The following is a 27,956-nucleotide window of genomic DNA, read 5'->3' as shown; positions in this document are numbered from 1 at the left end:
TATTATTCTTTATATTGGGCTTGGCAGCCAATAGAATACAAGGGCGTTTTTGAGTGATTTGGTTGCAAACCAATAGAATGTCTGTTACTGCCTGAATGACAATCCCCTCTATGTTGTGGGGGAAGGGATCGATGCGATTGACTGGACGGGATCGCCATCTTGAAAAGTGTCCTCCATTGCCAACTATTTCACGTTGGTCACATCCTCTCAGTTCTAAATGTTTGATTTTTCCGGTCACGTTTTTTATGTATTTGTGTTTGGCGTTGATTATTGCTTTCGGACTATCGGAAAGATTTTCATGCTGGAGACTCGCTGTTCTCAAATTTGTCGGTAGGTACACTGGCTTCAGGAACGACTTGTCAGCAGTGATTCTTGCAACACCGGTAAGCATAAGGTCTGCATGCATGTTCCTACTGTTTGCTTATAATCAAGCAATATTATTGGCGCATTGGAGAAAAACAAATGGTAACTTGGTGGATATGGCTGGTGCATTTGTTGCAATGCTTACGATTGTCATCGTTGTTGTTGTTGCTTATTTGACAGTTGTGGTTGAGAGTTGAGCAATGCATGCTTGTTGTGAAAATGCATGTTATTTACACAACCAGGAAGCTTCCTAAGCCAGAGAAGCTAACTATTATCGAGAGCAACATGGGCATTCTCGAGAGGTAGCTCCACTGCCAATCATTACTGTACATCATGTCAACCCTTGACGACTGCTTCTGCTTGTCGCATCTTTCATTGGGCTGGCCTTTCTCTGACGTGCAAGTCTCGTTGCCTACCACTTCCTTGTGTTTAACTATAGCAACGGAAGTTTCAAAATTATATCAACAAACATTTACACTTGATTTCATTGTCTGTCTAGGGATTAGACGTTGATGGATGGATAGTTGTTCATAGAAAAACGGCCTGCTTTCTCTGCCTGACCAGATCATTCAACCCCATCAACATAAACATCACAAGTGCAGACAGATCATTGCAGGTTTCGCTGTCACACCTAAACACAGCATCATTTTAGCCCACTCCATTGGAATATTACCAATGAACACCTTTCCAAGAACAAAATTAAAATATGGAAACAGGTTTGTGTTTTCCCACCCATGTAAATAACACTTTTGGACCCATGAATAATGATGGTGTAAACTATTCATTTTATGGACTTGGGTCAGTCCTGAAATGGGAGTGAATCACATACAGTACAATGTGTGCAAGTAGGGTGACAATGTCACTAGAAAATCCATCCATCCATTTTCTGAACTACTTTTCCTCACAAGGGTCGTGGGCATGCTGGAGCTTATCCTCCCCAGCTGACTTTAGGTAGTAGGCAGGGGGCACCCTGAACTAGTTGCCAGACAATTGCAGGGCACACATAGACGGACAGTGGCTCACTGGTTAGCACAGTGCGGAGGTTGTGGGTTCTATTCGTGTGAGTACGAATGGTTGTTTGTCTATGTGTGCCCTGCGATTGGCTTGGTTGGCAACCAGTTCAAGGGGTCCCTCACCTACTGCCCGTAGTCAACTTGGTTAGGCTCCAGCACACCCGCGATCCCTGTGAGGGAAAAAGTGGTTCGGAAAATGGATGGGATGGACATATACGAACGGTGTTGGGCAAATCACTTCCAAAATGCAATTAGTTACAGTTACCGTATTTTTCGGACTATAAGGCGCACCTAAAAACCTAAAATTTTCTCAAAAGCCGACAGTGCGCCTTATAGTCCGGTGCGCCTTATATATGGACCAAATTCCTAAATTTAAACTGGCCCGAAGCATTGTGTCATGAAATCAATCATAAGTGGCCCACTGAAGACGATTTAATCATGAATCAAAAAGACTATGGATCATTATTTTGTGATTATAAAGTAATTTGTTGCATCTAAAGTTGAAATAAAAAAGATAAAATGGAGAATGATTTGATTTGGATTAAAAATTTGACATGATGCATTAATGGTGCGCCTTATCGTCCGGTGCGCCTTATATAAGGACAAAGTTTTAAAATGTGCCATTCATTGAAGGTGCGCCTTATAGTCCGGTGCGCCTTATAGTCCGGAAAATACTGTAATACTTACCTTTTCAAAAAAGTAACTGAATTAGTAATTGTAATCTTTTGTAAATGTAATATTTTTCATAAATATAATTACTTGGAAAATTAATGCTTACATTAAGTTAGGTCGTCCTCAGACGAGCTTCCAAAGTAGAAGCTATACATTGCTAATAATGATACCCAATCCAACCCTTAAATACTAAGTGTCAAGCAGGGAGGCTTCGGGTTCCATTTTATAGTCTTTTGGTACTAGATGAAATAATCTTTCACAAACCCCAATCATATTACGTCCTAGTTCATAAGGAGTAACATTGTGAATCATTACAGTAGAATAGGACCGTGTTTATTGCATGCAACCAAGAACACATTTTTGCTGGGTTACGTTGTGGCTGCCATGGCTGAGTGGGAGGAGCTTAAGAGGGCTTTTATCAGCATTGGGTTGGTCATATTGCTGGGTCACCTGGGAATCTCCACAGAAGGGAAATACATGTGATGCATGTTCCTGTTTGATAAATTGAAGAATCACTGTTATTGTTCTTTCACAATTGCTGCTTACAGGTGGTGTACCTCTGGATGTGCGCCGCTTTTGTGATAGTCATTTCGGTTTTGCTGACTAACCTGGAAGTGCTGACTAACCTGGAATGGGCCACACGTGTCGCACCCCAGTACGTCCTTTGTTTTAACTTGAGCTCTGGTGTCTGGACTACCTACAACTAGGTAGGTGGATGAAGGTTGCCATGTACCGCACAAGACGTATGACACACAAATAAAGTATTTGCAGTATTTTATTGTCATCAATATTCTCCTTTTCTTTAAACAAGGGATTGTCAACCGGTGGTCAATGGCAATCTAGTGCTCCATGACAGTATTGTAGGTGTTCCGCAAAATTGGAAATGGAAAATAATTGTAACATTTTTCAAAATAAAATTGATTTATTATTTATACTTGATTTAGCTGAGATTTCCAAAATAGATATACAGATGCAAAATTATAGCCTATATAGGTCGAGCCTCCTTCGGTGCAAAATAAAATAATATTCTGCCAAAGCAGTGGTTCCCAAATTGCTTCTTGGTTATAATGGTGATCCTTGGACAAAACCTGCTTATTTTACTAAAATATCTCGGCTCGTATCTCACTGAGCTGATGTTTGTGCACATAGACTGTACAAACTGTTGGTGAATGTCTTGTGAACGTCTTTGCGACTGTTTGCAACCTTTAAAGAACTCTGACCAAAAATCAACATTCAGGCCGTATGCAAACCTTTGTTGAACATATTTTGGTCAGCTATTTCACAGACAGGCAGGAAGTTTCAAAATCAGTTTTTGCGTGATATAAATGTTCACGAGGGCTCAAACTTGCACCCAAAAGCCTTCGTGTTGACGTTTAACAAACGAGTTCCAAATCAAAACACAAATGGGTTGCTAATTGTGCTTTTGCTGAAAAACGCATCGTCGTCTAAAAAAAGGAAACATCAAATTTGATCATAATCGTACACTTAAGCCCCCTATCCCACTGAGTGGCAAACAATTGCACTTTCAAAGGCAGCAAATGTGAATTCACATCAGAGTTTGTCAGTGTTCGTTCAAGGTCGCAAATGTTTGCCGGACGTTCAGCAGGCATTTGCCTGCACTTTTACTGTCACAAGAAAATTTTGAACATGTTTAATATTCCCTTCTGACAAAAAAAATCACTAAATCAGTTGGTGAATATACAGTAATCCCTCGTTTATCGCGGATAATTGGTTCCAAGACCACCCGCGATATGTGAAAATCCGCGAAGTAGTGTCACCTTTTCATTTTTAACATTTTCTTGTGTATATTAAACCATATGTGTTATGTTATCATGAGAACATTAAATAATGTACAGAAACTATGACAAAATGTACACACAATGGAATGACACTTTCAAGTCAGACATCATTGTATGGCGAAAATTGACAAAGGCTTAATGATGGTGAACTGAGTATGTTGTTTGAAGTCAGATAATTAAATTTTACAGTCAGTTAATTATTGTTGAACTACATTTAAAGTGATGCTTTTAGTTTTGTGTGTTTAAATATGTTACAAGCTAGTGGCAACATGAATAAAATCCCATTTGTTTCCTTCTTAGGAAAAAGCATGTTTTGGAAATTTGACCTCCACGCCACATCCCACATTGACACTCTGCTGGAGAGGGAAGATGTTAGACTAACGGATATAATGGATGAGGAGGATGTTCTGCAAGAGTGCAAAGCCAAAAACCACAAACTGGTTGACTTCCTTCTGAGACCAGAGTGCATGGAGGACCTTGTCACCTTCATCACGCAAGAACCGGGTGCTGATGTTGAGGAAAACATTAAATACAAGTATGACCTTACTTGTATTTGTAATTTGTATTGTGTAAACTCTGCAGCATCACTTTCCAGCATCCTTGCCAATAATATTTTTCTAAAAATTTGGCATCCAACTTGGCATGGATGCAGGATTTGGTTTAGTTTTATGGACAAAGGTGTTTGGAAACAGCACAGAAGTTTAGTGACAATTGTTTTGTTATATATTTATCCCAAAGGTAATATTTAATGATGCTGAATTGTTGAATATTTTAAATACGTTATTAAAATTTGGTACAGCATTGATCCCTATAGAAATATGTTTATTGATGCGGTATTGTAACATTTTTCAAATGTTTTATCAAAATATTTAAGAGTCGTGTTTAAAAGGCCATAAAAATCTTTTAAAATCGGAAATTCTGATTTATTTATTTTTAAGCAAATACTCTAGCCCCGGGCGGCTTGGTGGTGGGTCATACCAAAGACTATAAAAATGGGACCCATTGCCTCCCTTTCAGAGTATACGTCGAGACTTATTTTATTGGCAAAATTAACTTGAACATGTTTTTGTTTTTTTTAATGACAGGTATCCCAACATATCTTGTGAGCTTCTTACGTCAGATGTGAGCCAAATCAATGACCGATTAGTGGAAGATGAAAAATTGCTGATGAAATTGTACAGCTTTCTCCAGAATGAGCCACCTCTTAATCCACTTCTGACCAGCTTCTTCTCTAAAGTCATGTCTATTCTTATAGGACGCAAACCTGAACAGGTGAGCATTTGGAAAAATGATGGAATGGGTGGTATGACCTGGCATTGCGACCCACCAGTATAATGTGAATTTTTGTGTGTGTTTAGATAGTGACGTTTCTCCGAAAGAGGGAGGATTTTGTAGACCTGCTGATCAAACACATAGGGACATCAGCCATCATGGACCTGCTTCTTAGAATGCTCACCTGCATTGAACCACAGCTGTTGCGACAAGATGTCCTTAATGTGGGTAGTAGGATTCTCCAATGATTATTTCCAATTTTTGTTCACTTAAGGTTAACGCAGACTCCCAATTCTATTTTATTGATGGTCTGATATGCATTGCACTCCACATTTATGCTTCATTTATACATTTATCGTGAAACAGTCAGATATGTTGATGTGGTAAAGCAACACTTTTGTTTGCATTATTGATTAATAATTCATTTATTTATTAATGAATTCTCTTATTTATTCTTTTATTTATTTATTTTACTGATTGGCAATGAAGTGCACTCGGTCCTCGTTTATTGCAAGGGGTTACATATAAAATATGACCCGCCCTAAGCTTTGTTGAGAGGTGAGGTTACACCTTTATTAAGCCCACCCAATGCGGTTCTCACCCTTCTAAACACTTGTTACTTAATAAATGTAGGTTTTAAATTTCATAATAAAGAATAAATCAACGCTCTGCACTCCGGCAGCGGACCAGGACAGCAAATCGTTTTGTGGATTTTGTGGAATTTCTTTTTATCTTTAAAGTGTAAAGACCTGGAGAGCCCACATTAGGGTCTTGCTGGGGAATTGGAGCAATAATGTAAAGTTTGGTCAATATCTGGTGTCCCCATTTTTGTGTCTATTCTTGTATTTGCCAAAATAATCCTCCTCTCTACCTTTAATGCACAGCTCTATGTTGGAACAGGTGACGTCATGACATTGATAGGAACGTCCTTTTCACCCATCACCTGCTATTGAGTGATAACCTATGGATGTAAATATTTTTTTTAATCACTAGAACTTATGCCGCCATATGAGAAAAAAGAGCTCACTGCCAGCTAGGCAGGAGCCGAGCAAACTCGTAGGCGCCGCTGCCGTCGCCCTTGCTCGTTCGACATGCTCGGTATTTTCTACCCTACCCGATTCTAACGAATCTGAGTTATTCTCACAATTTTGCTGTGTCAATATTGAAAAAAGGTCTGTCATCCCGCTTTGTAGTTGCGTATAATAGGTGACAGAATACTTTGGACACCTCTTTTGTTTCTCGTTTCAGTGGCTGAATCAGGAAAATATCATTCAAAGGCTTGTGAACATGGTACAGCCCTCTCAGGATGAGGATGTAAGTTGAACAGTATTTTTTTCCTCTCACCACAATTTAGATGCCACCATTGCACTGGGAAACACTAAGGGGATTTTCATCCAAATGGTTTAAGCGAATTTAGTGAAAAGGCATAAAATGACAATGCCTGCATTTATCCATTTGTTATTTTGCGTGGAGAGGAGGCTGCGCCATGCGATGACATTGTATGAGAGCGTCTCTCTGGCTCAGGACACTCGGCAGACTATCAACAAAAGTGATTCGAGGAGAGATTGCTTTTGTGGTTTGGAAGAACTCTGGTCACAATTGTAACAGCGATCACCACATAGCGAGGCGTCAAAAAGAGAAAGCAAAGATGTTACAAATAGATGAAGAGACCTCCGCGTTGTTCTCCATCTGTATGGGAGCACCCTGTGTTAATGTTTGCTTCTTTTGTTAAGTCTAGAAATATTTCCGTTTTTTCTTCCAATCAAACATACCTTACTTTATCGTCCGATGCTGTTATTTGTGACTACGTGTGATGTAATATCCAGTCAAAACGTGCAATGTAGTTTGCGGAATCTTGTGATGGTACTATGGACAGTAGATGATGAAATCCCTATTAACAAAATGTGCTATTATTATGATTGTTATTATTCGGTTTAAAAAAATTGTGATATTCACACAGAGACACTCAAACGCCTCACAGTCACTGTGTGAGATCATCAGACTGAGCAGAGACCAGATGTTCCAGGTCCAGGGATGCCTACAGCCAGACCCATTACTGGCTACACTTGAAAAGTATGTTACGTTAATAAATACAGCAAATGGATTAGATCAGTAACACTTTATCTCTTAGACCAAAAAGAAAGGTTGTTTGTTCTGTTAATAACCTTGGTGCGGCCACATCAAGTTCAGTATGTAATTGATGATTTAGGATTCATAAAGAAATTAATTCTAACTCGTACAAGAATATCTGAGGACCAATGCCTGAACGTTAATGGTTAATAAATATCTGTATCTTCTCATCTGTCTTCAGGCAGACCACAGTGGAGAAGTTGCTGTCTCATATCTTCGACAAGGAGAAGAATGAATCTGCAATTGTCAGTGTTATCCAAATCCTTCTTACATTGTTTGAGACAAGACGACCAGCGTACGTCCTGTGATCTTTCCCATTCTTTCAATTTCAGTTTAAGTAGCTCACTGAGCAGCAAAGGTTTGCAAGTGTGCGCGCATGTATCAAATGTTCTTTTTGGTCAGGGTTCATTCAATGTTGCAGTTGCAAACCGTTGCAAAGATGTTCATCAGACATTTCCAAAGATTTTAAATGGTCGCAAACAGATGTTTGCGACCATTAAAATAAAAAACGCCTCTGCGACCCTTTGCGACTTTGAACGAACCCTGACGAAAAACTGAATTCACCGCTTGCGCATAGACTTGACACCCTTGGCCATTTTGGGATGGTCTTTAAATATGTCAAAGGCTACGTTTACATGGACACGTTTATTCTGATTAAAAACCTGATGGGAAGAAAAATGCTTTATGTACACGCCCTATTCGGAACAAGACCATTTCGATCAAGATTTTCTTCAGAAAGAGAGGGGTGGTTTAGGTCTATTGATGATTTAGTCAATCTGCGCCTGCCAAAATTTATTCTGAATAAAAATGTGATGTGTGGGTCAGTATCGGATTAAAGAAATGTTGTCCATGTAATTGTAACCAAATGCAGTAGCAAGGTGCCAAAAACATCAATACCAAATGTTAAAAATGAAATTCCATGTGAATATTTTAAACGTGAGTTGAGACTATAGTCCTCCCTTCTTATCTTCTTTTCCTTCCTTTGGACTCGGCTTCAGATGCAAATGTAGGAGTATGAACTTGAAACACCCTTTGATACAAAGTCGATTAAACAACCTTTGGTCATATCAATCTCAAGTTGGCTAAGTTTAAACATTGCAACACATTTCAAATTTGTGATGTGAAATTGATGTTAGTATTTATATTAGGAAGCAGCCAACCTAATGAGCATAAAGAGCCAAAAAACAAGACCCCCTGGAGAAATAATACAGCAAATATTAAAAAAACAAGTATCTATAAAATGCTACTGATATCTAACATGTTTGATAACTGCTGTAAAATGATAGCCAGCTTCACTTAGAATATTCTGGGTGTTTCTCTTCAAGGTTTGAGGGCCATATGGAATGCTCCCCTAGAATGTCCAACCCTTCATTCTCAGTCAGCCATAGCATTTTGGAGGCTGTGAGACCACGACTCAAAGACTTTCATCAACTGCTGCTCGATCCCCCAAAGGTAAATTCGGATAGACTCAGGATTAATTCCCATGTTTGTTTTTTTTTCTTCAACTAGTGATCGCTTGTTTTTCATGCACTTTAATTGAAAGTACAATGTTTTGACACAAGTATTTATCTTGTCTGGTTTTAATTTACACTGTACCAAAAGTAAATTTATGTAGTCGCTTCATTTTCCCCATGAAACATCTTAAATCTAGTGTATGTTTTTTTTCTAAATACAGCTGAACCTCGATTTTACATGCTTCAATTCTACACAACTTTCTGTCTAAGCCAATTTTTTCCGTCATAAATATATTTTCTTTTGAACTGTCAGCACTAACCTTAAAACATTTGGAAATCAGCACGCAACCATTGTTGATGCCCAAAACGTTGGGTTGTACCTTTTAATTAAATAAAAATATTTCAGATAAACTCAGAACAAAACGTTGTTGTTTAGCGGACACTGCAATCGACTTCACTGATTTTGGAGTAGTATTTTAAATGGACGATATACTAAAGACCGTACGAAGCTAAATGACTAGCACGTAAACCTCAGCGCTCGTGACTTCATTTCTGTGACTGATTTAAAGGCGTTTGATAAGAAGTTAGAACAGCACCGCGTTGTGCGATCACAGAGACGGTGAGGGCTGTTTGATCTTTATGGCTGCTTATGCTAATAGGAATAACGTCCCTACATGATTGCTACCCCGATGAGTAATACAATAAATTGTTATAATTATATCGCATTAATTTTCACCCAGAAAAATTATGTTACTCCCCAAATGCAAACCCGTGTATCTTAGTACGTATTTTCCTACTGCAGTTTCCTGGTACACTCGTATGCATGGCTCTGATTTTATTACACTTCCAAGACTTAATAACGCACTTTCGGGCTTAATGCGATTCCAAAAATTCTGGACCCCGTAGTCCACGTAAAATCGAGGTTCAGCTGTAGTATTAAGTCCAGAAGCATTTGGACAATAACAATAATGTTAGTACTTTTCACTTTCGCTACCACAATAGATTAAAAATATTGTCGGGTTTGATATCTGAGTCAAGAGTTTGTGTTCTTAAAAAGTAACTTTTCTCAAACAGAAGGACGTGATGAAGACCACGTGGGGGGTGCTGGATCCTCCTGTGGGGAACACAAGGCTCCATGTGGTCAGACTAGTGGTCAGTCTGTTGCAAACCAACACTCCCTCTATCAATAAAGAGCTCATTCACCTCAACACCCTGGGAGTAATACTAGTGAGTATTATAGTTTCCACTGGATTTTAATTATCGAGCAAATCCAAATGACTACAGCTGGATCAAAGTGCTGTACATAACTGTGAATAGAACCAAACATAAAGCACAAATATAATAACCATATTAATAAGTATGTATATTGTTACGTTTATTGAAAATATACATTCTTATCTTTATAAATTAAACGTCTGTGACATTGAGAAACCTCTGCAGACCCCAACATGGTCCCAACGGGCACCAGGTAAACCCCAAAGCCCTTAAGTGTACCACCTGCACCAGTTTTATAGATACGTTACCTATCTTTTTAAATTGTTGTTGATAATCATTAACACGTTAACTGTCTTCAGAGGTAAATATCACCATTATTATGAATAACAAAGTTAATTAGAGAAAATGTCTTAATTTATAAGTGTACTAAAAATCAAACTGCAACGTGCTCATTGCATTACTCAATACCCAAGAAGTAGCTCTGTTTCAAAGAGGTTGGTGACAATTGCTTTACAATAAACTGTCCCAGCTCTTATTTTGCTAAAATACAATCACAAATACCTAAATCTTCCTGTACAGTTTGTTTTATGTTGTCAAAAAAGAATGGGTAATAATCATAACACTGTTATTTTTCATAGGATATGTATTTCCGATACAGCTGGAACAACTTCCTCCACATACAGGTGGAAATTTGTACAGCTGTGATTTTGGTCATGCCTCCTTTCACCACTGAAGTCCAGCTAGACACAGAACAGGAAAATGCGAGCGAGAGCATCCTCGTCAGACATGTAAGATTAAAACATCACATCGTACATTGGGCACCTGTCGTGTGGGGCTGAGTGATACATATGGCTGTAAAGGAGACAGATGATGAAAATGTTGCTTTTTAATTGCTTGTATACAAATAGTCTCTGGAGTGCCTTCACACCCATCAACTGTGTACTTGTCAACTCGGTTTGGTGATACAAAAGAAATTGCCCTGACCCATCAACTTTTTTGAAAGTTATAGTAGTAACAATAATATTTTTTATTATTTTTTTTAGGGATGCACTATAACTCTCAGACCAATATTTGTGGTTCGGGGCGTCACATTGCTCCACCAACAAAATTGTATAGTTTTCTTTGAGTGCAACTGATTTAAAAAATGGAAATGGTCAGCTAAACTTTATTTGATGTTAATTTGCAAATATTCTTAATGGCTAGATGTAAAGATTGAAGGTGAAGTTCACTTGAGTGTCGGTTTTTTGCACTCAAAATAAGTGTTGACATCATAAGTCACAATGAAATTAAATGGTTTGCCAGGGAACATCTTGTTTGCTTTTTATACTTAAAATATTTGTATTTATTATGTACTGTGAGATGATTGATGATTAAAAAGTGATTTATTTGGTCCTAATCATATTTCATTTGAAAATTAATCTCAGTGAAACGTCTGCATTAAATAGAATGTTTGAAATATTTGAAAATACGTTTGTACTGTTACAATATATTCTGCTGGGATTTAATTCCTTTAAAACCAAACCCATTCCCAATTTCATTTCACAAGTTTACTATCAGTGTTAAATATCGAATTTTATTTTCAATTGACATTCTAAGTAAACATTTTGTGCAATTGTCTTCAACAGTTGTTTCAAAAATGCCATTTCATACAGAGAATCATTGACGCTTGGAACACAAATGAAAAGGAACAGTGAGTACAATTTTTTATTTCTTTTGAATTTGTAGTAAATTCATTAAATGAATATAAAAACTGAAGAAAACAGGTTGCTAAAATATTTGTGTAAAAAGTTGTTTGAGCTTGTACCCATAGAATCAAGTTTGATCTCTTTTGAAGATAGTCAGATATTTGTTAGATGGGTTGCATTTGTAACCATTTTCACAATGGATTTACTAATGGCCTTTTTTTCATGGAAAATAGTTTCTACTTCACTTTTCAATTAGTTTAATGTTATTGTGTGAACGAATAGGATATCGCTATTCCTTTCAATAATTTCCCTCGTTCCCATTAAGGTGTTCAGAGTAGGTCGCTGAGGAAACAGGAGTCTATGACATTTAGTCATCAAATTGTTTTGTGTGTTAAAATGGAGGACAGGTGAATCCAGTGAGAGTGAGGCAGGAAGGCTTCTGGACACCAACAAATATCGACCGTGAACTTGATGGAAGCCCAGTGAAGGGTAAAGAGGGTGGGTGTGATATGCTGTCAGGGCTTTGAGCAGGTGAGAAACATGGCAGTCGTGGTCTGGGCAGCTGAGATGTTGAGGGGTGTGAGGGTGCAGATTTGTCCTATGCCAGCTTCAATAAATCAAGAGGTAGTTTCTGTTAAGTGGTTAGGAGAGGCTCCGTGGGTTGAGAATGTGCTTTACGAGTAGCTTTGTTTTTCGGGCTTCTTTTTATGATCATACAAGGTCAGGGTAGATCTCCATGCAGACAGGAAGGGGCAGGAAGCAGCTTTCTGGGCACTCAGTACTGTACAAATCATACAAAACAGTACAACTAATACTAAATAAAGGGCAAAAAAGTATTTAGTCAGCCACCAATTGTGCAAGTTCTCCCACTTAAAAGATGAGAGATGCCTGTAGTTTTTTATCATAGGTACACTTCAAATTATGAGAAACAAAATAAATTAAGACAAAAATCCAGAAAATCACAGTCTGATTTTTAAAGATTTTATTTGCAAATTATGGTGGAAAATAAATATTTGGTCAATAACAATACCGTATTGGCCCGAGCATAAGACGATGGTTTTTGCATTGAAATAAGACTGAAAAAGTGGGGGTTATGTGTGACGTCAGATGTTGAGTGTTGACTTACGTGCTGTATTTCTGTCTGTTGCAGAACCACACACACATACACACTTTTTTGCCAATAAATTAGTAAAGCAATCAAAACTGAACCACGTCTTCCCTTCTGTGTTCTGACCGACACCCGGGGGCGAAAAGAGCTTACGCAATTGGTGACTGACGAAATACTTTTTTGCCCCACTGTAATAAAGGTCAAAGGCCAGTTTACCTTTAGCTGGTTTGTTTGCTCAATATTTATCAATGCCATTTTCTTTTGTATTTAGGCTAGAAGGTGGTCGGCGGCGAGGCTACATGGGTCACCTCACTAGAATAGCTAATTCAATACTTCATAACTGTGACAAAGGCCCTAACGGATTGCAGATACAACAGCTCATCTCTGGTAAGAACACAGTACATCTATTCTGCATCGCCTAATGTAGGACTTATGCAGAAGTTTTAGGATTTTAGCAATAACACTAAAGCATTTGTATTGCATTTTCATTTTGTACATAAATTACAATACATTGTCTTAAGTCTACTAAAAAGTTTAAAATCTGAAAGTTTTGGGCGAAAAAATTAATTTCTGTCAAAACAAGTCAAATTGCATATTGTGTTAAGGCTTAAATAATTCTAAACAGGCTTTCATATTCTTCTGTTCATCTTGGATTCTGAAATGCACAATTAAATCATATTTGAATTGAATTACATACAATATATTCCAGTACACAATTTATATTACGATGCACCCATTAGATTTTGTGTTGTTGCTTTTCTTCAACCTTCTGTTTTTTGCTTCACAAAATAATTCAAATACTAATAAAGAATAAATCTATGTGCATCGCTCCAATAAAACGATGCATTGCGTATCTCCATACATGTGGGGTACAATACGATTCAAGAACAGTATATTTTGAAGTGGAATGAATGTCACAGATTGTAGCCAACTCACTAGATACTCCTCTGAGAAGTCAAAAGTTAATCAAAAATCACAGGCAGCATCTAAAGATTTTTTTAAGCAAATTTGAAAGTTCATGGATAAGTGTTAAAGCATCAGAAAATATAATTTTGGTTAAGGAGCTTCTATAGATGACTGCATTCATCATTACAGAAATGAAACATTTATTTTGGTAATCACCAATGCAGATAATGTTGGGCTGCTCTGAACTGACTTGGGGTTCAAATGTAATTATTTTATTAAACCGTGTCAATATAGATAGATTTGACTAACTATGTCCATATATCCGGGATGATAATTTTCCTCCCTTTCAAAATTATTGGAACTGTAAGGCCATTTGATCTATTTTTGCTGTAGACTGAAAACATTTGGGACATCAACTGATGAATATTATGAAAAGCAATGGCTACAAAATCACATATGTACTAAGAAGCAGATGTTGAACAGGTAGACCAAGGAAAATAACAGTAACAGGCTGAAATGCCCCTCAAAACAATAAAAAAAAATAAAACAGGCTGTAGTGACAGCTTGAAATAGCATCACAATAGCAAATTAGATCTTTATTGATATTGATCTCTTGTCTCATATTCACCTTTTGATATCTAACGCAAAGGTTTTCAGTCTACAGCAAAAAAAAAAAAAAAAGGACGAAATGGGCCTCAGTTTTTATATGTGCTCATGTATACCTTTGTGTGTGAATTGTATGTGATGTTCAACTGCAAATTGTATGAAGGTGAACTCGTTATGTGTGACAGAGTTAAAAGTAGAAGACAGAGAAAAGTGGGAGGCCTTCATATCTGGGCAGCTTGCTGACACAAACAAGAGAAACACTGTTGACCTGGTGAGTTATCAAAAGCACAGATGGTTTTCTTGTCAAGCGTCAAACATTTTTGACTATAGATATCTCTATAAACCAATATAGTGCTTCTAATAATATATAATGATAATCTAACTAGCCATTTTGTTGTCGATCATCAGCTCAAAGAAGTGTTTATTGTTGGCATTTGTATGTTCAAAACAAAGTTGTGACCAGTTCCATTCGCTCTTAAAATCATCCATGCCCTTCCAAAAGTATTGGCACAGTGACGGAAATTCCTTTGGGTTTAACATCACAGGACGATTAGGAGACAAGAGATCAATACTTCAGCCTTTATTCCTAAGTATTTAAATCTGGATTGAATATACAATTTAAAATCACTGCCGGAGCTTCGGGTGGCATTGGCCCCCGTGAAATATGCTTGGACCGCCGATGTGCCATGCGAGTTAATCAAATTTGGAGTATTTTCCGATATCGGAATTTTTTGTTCGACATTTCCCCCGTCTCCCATAGGTAACATATCATGAATATTTATCAGTGTTTTCTGAAGATATTCTTGGTGTTTGTAATTTTTTTTTGTCTATTTTGCGGACCCTCTGAAATATACACCTAAATCTCGATTTTACGCGGACTTTGGGGTCCAGAATTTGGGACTTGCAACCCCGAAAGCGCGTTGTCTAGAAAGTCATGTTTTTTTTAGAGAGGCATGTTTTATAGGCAGCCGAAGGGGTTCATTTAGGTCAGGCTTGTTGTTGGGTAGCCAAAGGGGTCCGTTTGCTCCACACACATCGAAGTATGTTGACATTTTATTAAAAGAGAAGCAATACGCAGATGACAATATCAGGCAGATTGATTAAGTCATTTTGATGCTATTGATTTGTGAGTGACTGTGTGGATTAGGTGCTTCCGCAGACGTCCGCATTTCCGAATCAAAAACAATCCTAACTGTCCATAACACTGTAATAAAGCAGTCATAATGATCAAACAGCCCGACTACTTATTATCAAACGCCGTTAAAGTTTCTGCATGCCTTGTGTGGTTTCAAAACTTCATCAGTCTACCTTTCACATTTTTCATCAACCCCTTTGTTGTTTTATCAGTGTTTTCCATCTTTATAGCTTTTAAAGGATTCAGAAATGCCTTTCTAAACAATCAACTTATTTGTGCCCTCGGTGTGCCTGCCCGTTTTCTTTGGTTTATTTAGACCACAGGTGTCAAACTCAAGGCCCGGGGGCCAGATACGGCCCGCCACATCATTTTATGTGGCCCGCGAAGACAAATTGTGCATCAAATCCGTGTGTCATTACTAGAATTGCAAATTGTCTTCACTTTTAATAATATCTTCGTTTTTTTAATTATTTGACCAGTTTTTACTCGTCTGATTTGAAAACGAGTTATTCATCAGTTTGTTTTGTAGTTTTTACTGTATGTAATATGAGGTGCTCATACATTTATTTGGGTTGACAGTCATAATGGCCCTCCGAAAGAAGCTATGACTACAATGCGGCCCGTGAAAAAAATGAGTTTGACACCCCTGATTTAGACCTAATGGTAATGCCCCATTTTACATAGGAAACAGCTTGTTCATCCACGTCATTACTTATTCTTGTCAGGTGACTGCACATCAGATCCAATCCTCAACTGATGACGAGATTGACTTTAAAGATAGCAGCTTTCACCATGACTCATCTCTACAACAAGTAAGATTCTAATTTTAAGACTGACAAATCAATTTACTTCCATGCACGCATGTACAAGGCCCATAGTCACACAAAAACAAAATACAAAAGTAGCATATTTGTTCGTGGTCTGATTTTTACAGTTGTCGTCAGACGTTAACATACACTTAACCTTAGATTAGTGTCAGAAAAGCAGCGAAGGACTGCTGGGCTGGACCTCATAAGGGCTGCCTTTTAATTTGAAGGCCCAAATGTCCGGTAATGTCTAGAAGCTCCAGCCAAATTTGATGCCTGATAGACTATGAATAAAAGTAACTTGCTGCTATTTAATGTTTTATATTTAGTTGAATACTTTAAAAATGCTCGCAACAATGCTGGAAATTGACATTAAGCACCATGTATCAGCAGAGCTTTGTCTCTGAAGTTCTCCCTGCTCTCCAGCACAAAAAACACTCCACCTAACACCATAAAATCGACATCAAAGAAGCGACAGCATTCGCTTTGTTTTGGTCATTAATCAATATAGTCGGAGAGTTTTAATAAATGTATGTGAGCTATTTTTCTAGATTTTTTTAATAAATATTTTCTTTAATACCAACCAATATTTAGAAAAAAAGCTGTTTTCCTTCGGGTTTCAGGAAACTAACTGTAGTATGTTATGTGGTGGATCAAAGGTTCGATTTATTGATTTACATTTATTCAGCTCACAAGTAAAACGCCGCTGTGGACCAAATATAAAATGCAGGTTGTTGGAGAGATGCTCGTCTGCTTCCTTACTACAGTACTGTAAAAGTCCCCTGTAAAAGCTCAAAATATGCAACATCGTTTGCTGCCATTTTCACTCTGACATTTCTCCTTGCGTGCTTACAATCTGGCACTGTGTGTTGTGTAATGCAAATGGATACTAGAGCAGGAGTTGACTTTATAAAACAGCTGTTGTGATGTCCTTGTGATGCTCTCAGCCCACAACCACCAAAATGAAATATGATTCCAATCTAATATTAAAAGCAAGAAACAGCAACCCAACTTTCACTGTAAACAAGCCATCCCAAAAGACAGTCATGTTAGAGGGTCCGTGAATGATATGAATTGGATTGATGAGTTTATGTAAACGTCTGGCCGCAGCTTTTCTAAGTTTGTAGTGTCATTAGTTACGCACCAAACATCTGTCAATACAGAAATCTTTTCAACATACACACATTTGGACTATGGGGCCTCTTAGTTTTTGCTAATTATCCAGCTACTGAATATACGAGTGCCAGATCATTTTGAGACTTACCTCCATCATGCACATATATGACTTATGTATCTTATTGTGTGTTTCATAGTGTGGCCTTTCTGCAGTCAACCAGTTCTGTAAATACTGGCTAGCTTTGTGTAGGCTCGAGAGCAGGGGTTCCCAAACCTTTTAAAACTGAGAGCTACATTTTGGGTACCGATTAATGCGATCCGTTAAATTAATCCGTAACATTTTAAATAAACATTTGCTTCAATCACATTAATTACATTAAATTATGTTACTAATAATTATAATAAAATGATAATATTAATTAATTAAATAATAAAATGTATGTGAAGGTGCAGATCATGTTAATATCAGCTGTGATTTGATTAAGGTAGGAAACAGAAAAATGAATTTTTTCTTTTAATCTTTGAAAGGATCACTTCTATAACATTCCGAGGAAATCATGTTGAGTCACTAGTGCGTTACTTTTAGAACAAGCTGGCAGGAACCATGTTGTCAACCCCTGCTCGAGAGAGTGCATCATTAATCAATATTGGTTTTGGCCTTTGCTAGGCGTTTTCTGATTATCAGATGCAACAAATGACGTCCAATTTTATTGAGCAGTTTGGCTTCAATGATGAAGAGTTTGCTGATCCAGATGATGTTTTGGAGTGAGTACAAATGCTGATCATGTTAAATAAATGAATGAAAGAAGAAAACTGATGGGACAAGACACTAAAGACATTGCAAAGCTGGCAACTGGCAAACATGGAAATCGGGAAATATAACGCTGTGTGCTGACAAACTATTGCATTTTATTGTGCCTGTCAGTCTTTGTGATGATTCAAAACAGATACCAGAATATCTGCTGTATTGAGCATATCCAACAGTACAGAATCACTGTGAAGTCACTGGTGTGCTGTCCCAGTACTCTTCAGAAATGAGATTTTTTAAAAGTCTCCATAGATCTAACATCTACCTAAATCTGGGTTTTAGTGCTACATGGTATATAATTCAGATTTGTGTTCATTTTTGTTACATCTTCATACTCGCCATAACAATCTTGTTTGTCCAGTAAATCAAAAATGTTCCTAGTTCATGTTAAAGGTCCGATTCCATCAAAATACATTTTATTCACTATTTCATATATAATATTAGTCAGAATTAGTCTGTGACATGGTTTAATGTTTGGTTTAAATGCGCAAATCACAAACCACATAGAATTTAGTTCTACGTGCAATAGCTTTTAAATGGCGAAAAGCCCGAAAAACGAGCTGATCTGCTTTTGAAACGAGAATTGTACTGTTTTTGGGCACAACATAGTAAGCTTTCACAGCTTTTGTAGCATTGATCAGCATTACCATGAAGGTAGATGTCACAAATGAGCACAACTGACAACCAGCCAGGAATCCTGGCTTGGAGCTGACCAGCAGTAAGGTGCTCGCTGGTCAGCTGTGAGGTGTCGGCCGTCATCAGGCCTTGGCCAGCTGTAATTACCGTGACAGGCTGCTGAATTTCAATAGAGCCAACACAATGAAAGAGACATGGTGGCCACAAGCTGCCCACATTTTGTCAAGTTGCAATCAAAGGAAAGATGTTTTCCCTATCAAAATTGTCATTCGGGAGAAGAACCCAATTGCTATCGTATAGTTTATTTACATTTTGCATATTTTAAAATGTTATGGAAAAAAGTTTATTCAAAATTAGCTCATTCAAATGTGTGACCAACGAAAATTCATGTGGACCCATGCGTGCCCCCACGGTTCGGCACCCGCGGATTTGCATATTTACAGATTTTTTTCTTCTTTAAATTTTTAACTTCTTGGTGGTTTCTTTCTTTCTCATTTCCGCCTGTATTTTTTTTGATAGGAAAATGTATTTTGATTATCAGTGTTTTTTTTTTTGAAGATTTGGTTTGGGGATTTGGTTGTATTTTTTTCCCCCTCACCCTATGCATTTCATTGGCTGTCAATTACTATACACATATTTTTGCTATTCAGGTGCTGGTCCTTATTTCTCGTAAATAGCGGGGGATCAATTGTAGCTTACTATAGGTCATCCTGCTCATTTACAACCACAAAACCTGCTAAAAGGACAAAGGACATCACATATACAAAATAAAACCAAAATAGAATGGCATAGGACCTTTCATGGAAAAACCTCACCAATCATTTGTTGTACCTTATTTAATTCCAACAATTGAATCTGTAGTCATGTCTGTGTTATTTACATCCCATATATAATGATTCTTTGCGGAATTAATTTAAAAAAAGCATTTTCATTCACATGAGGCAGGTTAACATTTCAGAATTTGCATTTAAATGTAACGGTGTACCTTCCTGTTTCCATTCGTTGTGCCACCCCACTTAAATTTGGTCAAAATCATAACTTTTTTTCTTTTTGCATAATCATGCTAACTTCTACCGCGCCAATCGTTTACTTTTATGATGTGGAAATGGCTGCTGAGAAAGTCATAATCTTTAGCATGTTACTGTATATCATCTGTAGGCAACTCCGGTCCTCGAGGTCGGTGTCCTGCGTGTTTTCTGTCTCCCTGTTGCGACACACGTGATTCAAATGATCAGGATTTTTATCCAGCTTTTGCAGACCTTGCTAATTATCTGGCCGTTTGAGTCAGGTGTATTGCAACAGGGAGACATAGAATACATGCAGTGCACCGGCTCTCGAGGACCGGAGTTGCCTACCAATGATGTATATTGTACTTTCTTTTGAAGAATTGGACATAATACATATTGAGCTCTTAACTAACCCATATTTTTCTTTAACATTGCAGTATTCCCTTTGACAGAATATCAGACATCAGTTTTTCACTCAATACAAATGAAAGTGTAAGTACCTACATTATTATCTTTCAATATTAATGTAGATGACAGTGTATTTCTAGGTGTATTCAATTAATTCTACTGCAACGAAAAGTCAAGATGTGAAGTCAGTAGAGCATGAATTTGCATCTTAAGTCTTTTTTGATCCGTCTTCCGTACCACGTATCCTCACGAGGGTCGTGGCTTAGTTTATTTATCGAAGTGAAATCTACCTGTTTTAAAGTAATAGAACATCTAAAAATGGCAATTGTAAACATTGAGTTGATACCTGAGGCAATATACTAACTGTATTTTTATGTCCTGACAAATAATATTGACGGTATGCAAAAAAGTAGGTATTCAACTGTACTCTCTTTTTTTAACCTTCAATAAAGTCATAGTACTTGCAGTGATGACCATGCATAGTACAATAGTCTGCTACCAACTTTAGCAAGAAATAAGACTTCCCTAAACATTTTAGACAATGTTATTTGATTATACTTTCTGTTGACTGGAAACGTCTGGGTTTGACATGAAATAGAACATTTCAAACTTTATTTCCAGGTACTATTTGTTCAGATCAGATATTAAACCGATTTTTTAACTGAGCACCAAATTTTTAGCAATAGTATATCAGCACAACTAAGATTAAAGCGTACCTCTGAAGTTCAACACATTGAGGTTTCAATAGGTAAAGGAAGGAATCTTGTAAAGTGTTATAAATATCTGGTGTTCCCATTTTTGCGTCTAGTCTTGTATTTGGCAAAATACTCTCTTTACAAGACATCTTGACAAATTGGTTTGGCGAGCTATCACAAGATTGCTTTATATAACTAATAACTTTATATACCGTAATTTCCGGACTATTAGCCGCACCTGACTATAAGCTGCACCAGCAAAAAATCGTGAAAATGTTGTTTTTTTTCTCATGAATTAGCCGCACTGTACTATAAGCCGCATGTGCACGCAAGTTATTTACAAAGAAAGACGGTACACAGAAAGCCTGATTAAAGTTTTAATAACATACTTTAACATGTCTTTCTAAACGCTCCCTGTGACGCGGCAGTAATATCGCAGGGACATGGAAGTAACGCAGCACAAATCGGGCTGTATGAAAATAACATACCGGTAAAAGTCACGGAGACGCGGTGGTAACACAGCAGCAACACGGTAGCACAGCACTAACAGGGCTGGTTAAAAAAAACTACCAGTAAAAGTAAAAAAGAGCCATCTTCATCTTCCTCCTGTGCACTGAAACCATCGAAGTCTTCCTCCTCAGTGTCCGATTGGAACAGCGTCAGATATCCTTCGCCACACACTTGGTCAGTCTCTCTTTCGTCGTCGCTTTTATCCATTTCTTCTAGCATTTTCCATGATGAGGGTCTGTTCATGCAAATGTATTCATCCACGAAGCGCTAAGTTACATTAAACTAGCAAGCGACACGTATAGATAGCTCCAGAGTAGACGTGACCGGGAAATAAAAAGGGTGATGCAACACAATGTCATCAACATCGACTGCCTTTAACTTAAAAGCGGCATCATATGCATTTCTTTTGTCCCCCATAATGACGGTTTGTGTATAAAAGTTTCCTTTCTTCAGTAATGTCCGTCTTGATCTCGTTCTGTCTCTTCTTTGTGTGAATTATACGGCACTATTTGCCTGGCGGACATGCGATCAACACACCACTCTTCTCCCCAGTGACCGTGTCACATATGTACCCCTCCGCCTAGCAAAGCGGCTGCCTCGCAAAGCGGCTGCCTCGCAAAGCGGTTGCCTCGCAAAGCGGTTGCCGCACAACAGCGGTCCACAGCCTTTTGACTTGTGTATAAAAGTGATCAAGTCATCACAAAAATCACGAAAAAAATCCATAGATAAGCCGCACCGGACTATAAGCCGCAGGGTTCAAAGCTTGAGCAAAAAGTAGCGGCTAATAGTCCAAAATTTACGGTAACTAATAACTAGTGCAGGGGTCACCAACCTTTCTTAAACCGAGAGCTACTTCCTGGGTACTGATTAAGGCAAAGGGCTATCAGTTTGACACACACTTCTGAAATAGCCAATTTGCTCAATTTGGCTTTCACTATGTGTTATTATTGTCATTTCCAGTTCACATGTAAGTGTGATTTTAACAAGAATAGCAAAAATACAGTCAAACCTTGGTTTTTGACCACAATCCGTTCCAGAAGGCGGTTCGAGAAGCGAATCGGTGGAATTCCGAATCTATTTTTGCCATTACAAATAATGGAAAAAAATTTAATCTGTTTCAAGACAAAAAAAACCCCGCCTTTTTTAATATAGATGTGGCCTATATATACATTTGTTTTCTTTTTTTACATTTTATGGTCATCCCTCATATATTTATAATTTATGTATAAATTATGGTGATTTCTGATGTCACAAACAGTAGTTTTCGGGTCTATACAGTTCTCTGAAGATTTCTGTCCTGAACTGGTGATGATTTGGTCTACACTTACGTACATTATTCAATAGTTTTGCATAATTGGGTGTGTTCACATAAAAGTTCCTATTCAAATTGTATATCCGACCCATGTTTAAATACATGGAAACAAAATGTTGATCTCTTGTCTCAATCATCAAACAAACTGTTTTCAGTCCACATAAAAATAAAGGAATCATCCTTTGCTCCAATATTTTTCAAATGGATTGTACAGTACTAAAATAGCACTGCTTCAAGGTTTTTTTTTTTTCAATGGTCTTAAATGTACAGTCAAACCTCGGTTTTCAACCACAATCCGTTCCAGAAGATACAGTACTTTTTTAGCCAACTGTATGAATGAGCTAAGGAGCTGCTGTAAAAATTAATTTCTTTTGTAGGTTGACTTAAGTTTTAAAACGACCTACAACATCTTCCACAGTCCTCCTTTCTGTTTCTGTTATGATAGTTAAATAATGACTAAATCTTAAAACAAAATTTGTATATGTAGATGAAATAAATAATAATTTGAATTCAGTAATAGATGGCTAGATAGATGGATGGATATACTTAATTGTTGTTGAGAATATTAAAAGTATTAAAATTAAAATTGGCAGGGAAAAAAGTTAAATGAAATTGTACTGTTTTCCAACATTGTCTCAGTTTCACTCGGAACCCAGAGTGGTTTGGAGTGATGTTAGTTGGAAATGCATTGATTTTAAATAATACGTCTTGAAATACTGTAAAAACAAAAAACAGGATATATGTGAATTCTCAGTAGCTCTGTGAGCTGAGTTCAGAGTTGTATGTCATTCATTCATTTGTGTACAATGTTTTTCTCCTGATCTGATCCTATTTCCCCAGGTGAAAGTAGCTATGTTTGAAGCACGCTGTCGAGAGAAAATCCAACAGTTTGAGGATGCTGGTTCGGATGAGGAAGATATCTGGGATGAAAAAGTCACCTTTATACCAGAAGCACAGAGGCGCCCCAGGTCAGAAAAATACACATGGATTTTGACAGCTGCTGCGAATATAATCCTGTTTTGTGATCACAATGTATGCACACATGAGCAAGTACATCAGCAACTTGATAATAATTTTAGTTCGAAATACAGTTATATACCGTATTTTTCGGACTAAAGGTCGCTCCGGAATATAGGTCGCATTAGCCATTTATTTAAACTCTTTTTCACCCCCTTTCTCAGATTCTCACTGTTTTGTGCAACAAGAAATATAGAATAAAAAATAGAAATCATCTGCTGCTGTGAATGTTTTGTCTGTGAATCCTATACAATCCAAATCTCATGCTTAAAGGTAATTAAGCCCCTAACCCTAGCTCTAACCCTAGCCCTAACCGTTTCTAATCGTTTTGTTTTACGGCGAGGTGGCGCCAGCTTCAATGGGCATTACCGACACCTTCATTCCATGCCTCAGTCATTGCTAATGTTAACTTAGGAGTGCGGGAAGTACGGACAGCGAGGACAGCACTGATTCGGAGGAAGAGGATTCCAAGAAAGATGCGTTTGAAGCTTCTAATCCCACCTCTGAAGACATTATGGAAGTTGAAACAGGTCAGTAAACTCCAGCAATCTCTATCTATGTATACATGCATCTATCATTTTTATCAATCGTTACTTCAATATCAATCAAGAAACATCAACGAACCTGCTGTTTCTACCCACCCCCCCTTTTTTATTTTTTATTTTTTTATTCATAGACACAGCATGGAGTGGCTATTCTGCCCCAAATTCCAACTCAGAGACAGGATGGGCTGACTTCTCCAACTTCTCCCCCACTAGGTAGTAATATTGATTGTTTATCCTGTCTGCATTAAGCATATCATATTACATATTATTAGATGAACAAAATAAAAACAAATTGAAAAAAAAACATTTTCATCAAGGAAATAAAACTTAGATTTTATCATTGGCAATTAATTTAATGCGTAAGCCTTGGGGATTGATTGCAAATGTATTCATTTCAGTAGTATGGCCCTTGGCTACAGGAAGGGTGTCGAACGGATGACTCGGACTTGTAGTTTTTTACTGTCACCCAAAGGTACATCATTCGGCAGAAGCCAATAAAAACATTCTATCAAATTAGGTTGCTGCTAGGTGAGTCCTCTTTGCTGCAAGTTGACATTTCTCATGGTTCCCCTTCTTTTGTCACCTAACTTAGCCCAAAGTGTGACAGGAGAAAAAAATAGTACACTGTATTGTAAGCCTGGTTTGTATCCATTATTTGTTGCCCATCACAAGGCTTTGCATAATAAATGGAGTTTCTGAGTAAATACAGTCTCTTTTAGCCCCAATGACCCACTACTGTGCAACACCCCTGTTGCTATGGAAACCAACATAGAGAAACTGGATCCACTGGGCGTCATTGGACCATTATACTCAGAAGGTGAGATCAACGGATTGCACTGTACCAATATCATGATACCACAGTCCTGTTGATTGCTTTTGTTTTCTTGCTCTTTTTTAATAGAAAGTCATGGCTGGCTTAGTCCTAGTATTTCTTCTTCCTCTTCCATCACATCGAAGGGTTGTGGAAGATCTAAAATGGCGGATGAAACTACCTGCAATGTGCAACGCAGTATTACAGATACAGTCATCAACGGCTCCATAAAAGAGACTTTCAGCCTTACTGTTGATGCAAAAACTGAAACGGCTGTCTTCAAGAGGTTAGCTACAATATCATGGTTTTGCTTTTTCGTAAAGATGCTGGTCAAAGTTTGTTTATTTTTTCAACCATCCAATGCAGTCAAGGTTAATGATTGAGATTTTTTCCTTTTGCATTTAGAATTAGTCAACGGCTTATTGGATGACAAACAATCAGGCGCAAGTCATGTTTGGGGTGTTGTTTTAAATGACATGAAAAGAAAATTATACATACCTTAAACTTACTTCTCTTACCTATTAAATTAAGTTTATTAATGTTCCTAGTAACTTCTCTATCTTATGAATTTTGTCGTCCTCTTTCACTCTTCCTTTATTCATTCCGCATCTCACGCTATTTTACTAATCATTATTATGAACTAAATGACACGTAAGCTTCCCTTCCTCTCTCCCTTGCTGTGCACTGTCGGTGTGGTCTTCGTCAGAGTGTTGAAATCGTATCGGTATGTATCACCAATCAAATTTCAGCCTGCAGCCATTAACATCAAACATTCCTATCCGTATTTTGATTAGGGATGCTCCGATCGATCCGCGACCGATCATCATCGGCTGACATTTGTGAAGAAGAGCGTGATCGGTACTTTTGATCCATCCCTCCATGGCCAATCATCACTCGTATAGAGATGATCTGGATGCCACTATTTCACACACAAGTTAGCGTCACGTTTTATGAGAAAAAAAAGAACTGAAAGAAAATGTAACATTTACATTAGACACACAATTATTTGAGAGTTGAGCAAGCTACCAATGTAACAACCCAAACCACGAAAAATAAGGGGATGGAAACTGTTTTTTTTAAAGATCAGATTAATTAATAATAACTAATTAATTAAGAATTTTTGTTGTTGTAGCTCTAAAATTGGAAATCCTACACCAAAGCGACATGATCGGTATCGGCCAATCACACTAATGGATGATCGGTATCGGCCAATCACACTAATGGATGATCGGTATCGACAGCATAAATCCCTGATCGGAACATCCCTGATTTTGATATTGTTCGTGTCTTTTTCATCGTCTGTGTTTTGCATGTACTGTGATTAGAAGTATTTTCCATTTGGGAGTTTAGCTTTAAAATTGATGTGTGGGCAGAAATAACAGTACAACCCCGGATCTCAACGCTAATTCATTCCAGAAGGAGCGATAAGTGAAGCCGTCGCTTCACTATTAATATTTGTTTTCTTTTATTGTGTAAATATGTGAACTGCATCTTGCATTGTATTGCTATGTGTTTATGTGAATTACAACATCTTTAGTATTTTATCCGTGTAATGACTGTGCTTCCCCTCTTATAAGCAATGACAAGTGCAAGTACGCAATGGAAGTCTCTTATGGCCCTCGAGAGGAAATGTCAACCAGAGATGATGCCAAGTAAGTCAGATTGCTCTTTATTCCATTGATTTATAACTGTGTCAATCAACTAATCCAATTCAGCAATGGTAAAAGTACATCATGTAGTCATAAAATTTGACCCTTTACCTCTGAATTTGCTATCATTTTACAAATTGCTAGTGTCAGGCCAAACTGTCAACAAATAGGTGGATGGATGGCTGGAAGGACGGACGGACGGACCATATGTTAATCGTGTGGATTAATATACTACTTTTAAATTATACATACTGATGATGTGAAACAAACATTTAAAAAATATATTAAAAACCATCACAAGTGTTTGTTTTTCTTCATGACAGTGCATTTTCCTAATTTTACCACCTTCTACTTCAAAAGAGTGAAAAGTATTTATTTTTTATTTATAGTTTCATTTATTTATACTATTAGTGCAACTGTGTGTAATGTATCAATTTTTTTCCACATTTTAAAACTATATGTGAACTAATTGCAGTTGTGTGATTCATTTTTTTTTTTTTTAAACTTACCTTACATATTAGTGTTACCTGCATATGCTTAAAAAAGGCGTTTTTTTAGTCTTGGAACAGATTAAAAATGTTCCCATTGGGAAAAATAGATTTGGAATTCGACCGATTCGCTTCTCGAACCGCCTTCTGGAACGGATTGTGGTCGAAAACCGAGGTTTGACTGTATTGATGCATTTATGTATTCCTCTTTTGTAATCATTGAACATGTTTACCTGCCCCCTTACTCGTTCCTTTATTTTTATTTATTTTTTTACCTTCTCTACACAGATTGGACCAGAGTGCCGTTTTCTCAGATCCAGCAGTAAATGGACCACCATGAGAATTGTGTATTCTCAGTTTCTGGCCATCATAATCGATCATTGAGAAGATTCTCCAGTGGGATTAGCAGAGACCACTGGTCAAACGTGGTCATTTACTTTCTCCAACAAAATCTGCAACATTGCCATCAGTTTAGATAAATGGCAATGTTGTACTGTTGTTTTAATCTGCAACTGACAGCTTCTCATACAGATTTATTTAGGAATGTTACTATGGTTGAAAAGATGATTGTATGAATAAAATATTTTCTAAAATGTAAACACACCTTGTACCTTGCACACCTTGTACTATACACAGTCCAATATGTAGCAACAAATGTTCAGACTTACACACATGCCTAAACAATGAGACCCAGCTCTGCTCAGTTACAATTTTAGCTTTGTGTAAATACACATACCTGGATGAAATGTGATAAGGACATTAAAAGACACCATAAATTAAATTATACACA

General features: G+C 37.5%; 1 protein-coding gene across 8 annotated transcripts; it reads left to right on the top strand.

Annotated features, from left to right (window-relative positions):
• Positions 1 to 118: 118 nt before the first annotated feature.
• ppp6r3 (protein phosphatase 6, regulatory subunit 3) lies at positions 119 to 27,956 on the top strand. 8 transcript variants are annotated; one of them, XM_037254329.1, is made up of 25 exons: positions 119 to 383; positions 2,597 to 2,703; positions 4,148 to 4,382; positions 4,933 to 5,119; positions 5,206 to 5,343; positions 6,368 to 6,433; positions 7,080 to 7,192; positions 7,431 to 7,544; positions 8,575 to 8,701; positions 9,778 to 9,930; positions 10,557 to 10,706; positions 11,544 to 11,608; positions 12,983 to 13,098; positions 14,409 to 14,494; positions 16,084 to 16,170; positions 17,948 to 18,045; positions 20,169 to 20,223; positions 23,497 to 23,624; positions 24,088 to 24,203; positions 24,350 to 24,431; positions 24,938 to 25,035; positions 25,120 to 25,315; positions 25,736 to 25,753; positions 26,607 to 26,681; positions 27,455 to 27,956. In XM_037254329.1, the coding sequence occupies exons 3-25, from the start codon at positions 4,156 to 4,158 to the stop codon at positions 27,504 to 27,506; spliced, it is 2,547 nt and encodes an 848-aa protein (XP_037110224.1). In that variant the 5' UTR covers positions 119 to 383; positions 2,597 to 2,703; positions 4,148 to 4,155; the 3' UTR covers positions 27,507 to 27,956. The 8 variants fall into 8 exon arrangements, with proteins under 8 accessions (XP_037110224.1, XP_037110228.1, XP_037110225.1 ...); XM_037254333.1 differs by having other exon boundaries at positions 2,597 to 2,755; positions 17,999 to 18,045; XM_037254328.1 differs by having other exon boundaries at positions 120 to 330; positions 2,597 to 2,755.

The sequence above is a fragment of the Syngnathus acus genome, chromosome 6, assembly GCF_901709675.1.
Source record: "Syngnathus acus chromosome 6, fSynAcu1.2, whole genome shotgun sequence".
Classification (NCBI taxonomy): Eukaryota; Metazoa; Chordata; class Actinopteri; order Syngnathiformes; family Syngnathidae; genus Syngnathus; species Syngnathus acus.
This window is presented reverse-complemented; position numbering and strand designations above follow the sequence as displayed.

Bases quoted from the DNA above. Each gene is read 5' to 3' on its own strand.
- ppp6r3 (XM_037254330.1), top strand. From the start codon at position 4,156: ATGTTTTGGAAATTTGACCTCCACGCCACATCCCACATTGACACTCTG. The intron at 8,702-9,777 runs GTAAATTCGGAT...TTTCTCAAACAG, and splicing joins TGCTGCTCGATCCCCCAAAG to AAGGACGTGATGAAGACCAC. The intron at 18,046-20,168 runs GTGAGTACAAAT...TTAACATTGCAG, and splicing joins GATCCAGATGATGTTTTGGA to TATTCCCTTTGACAGAATAT.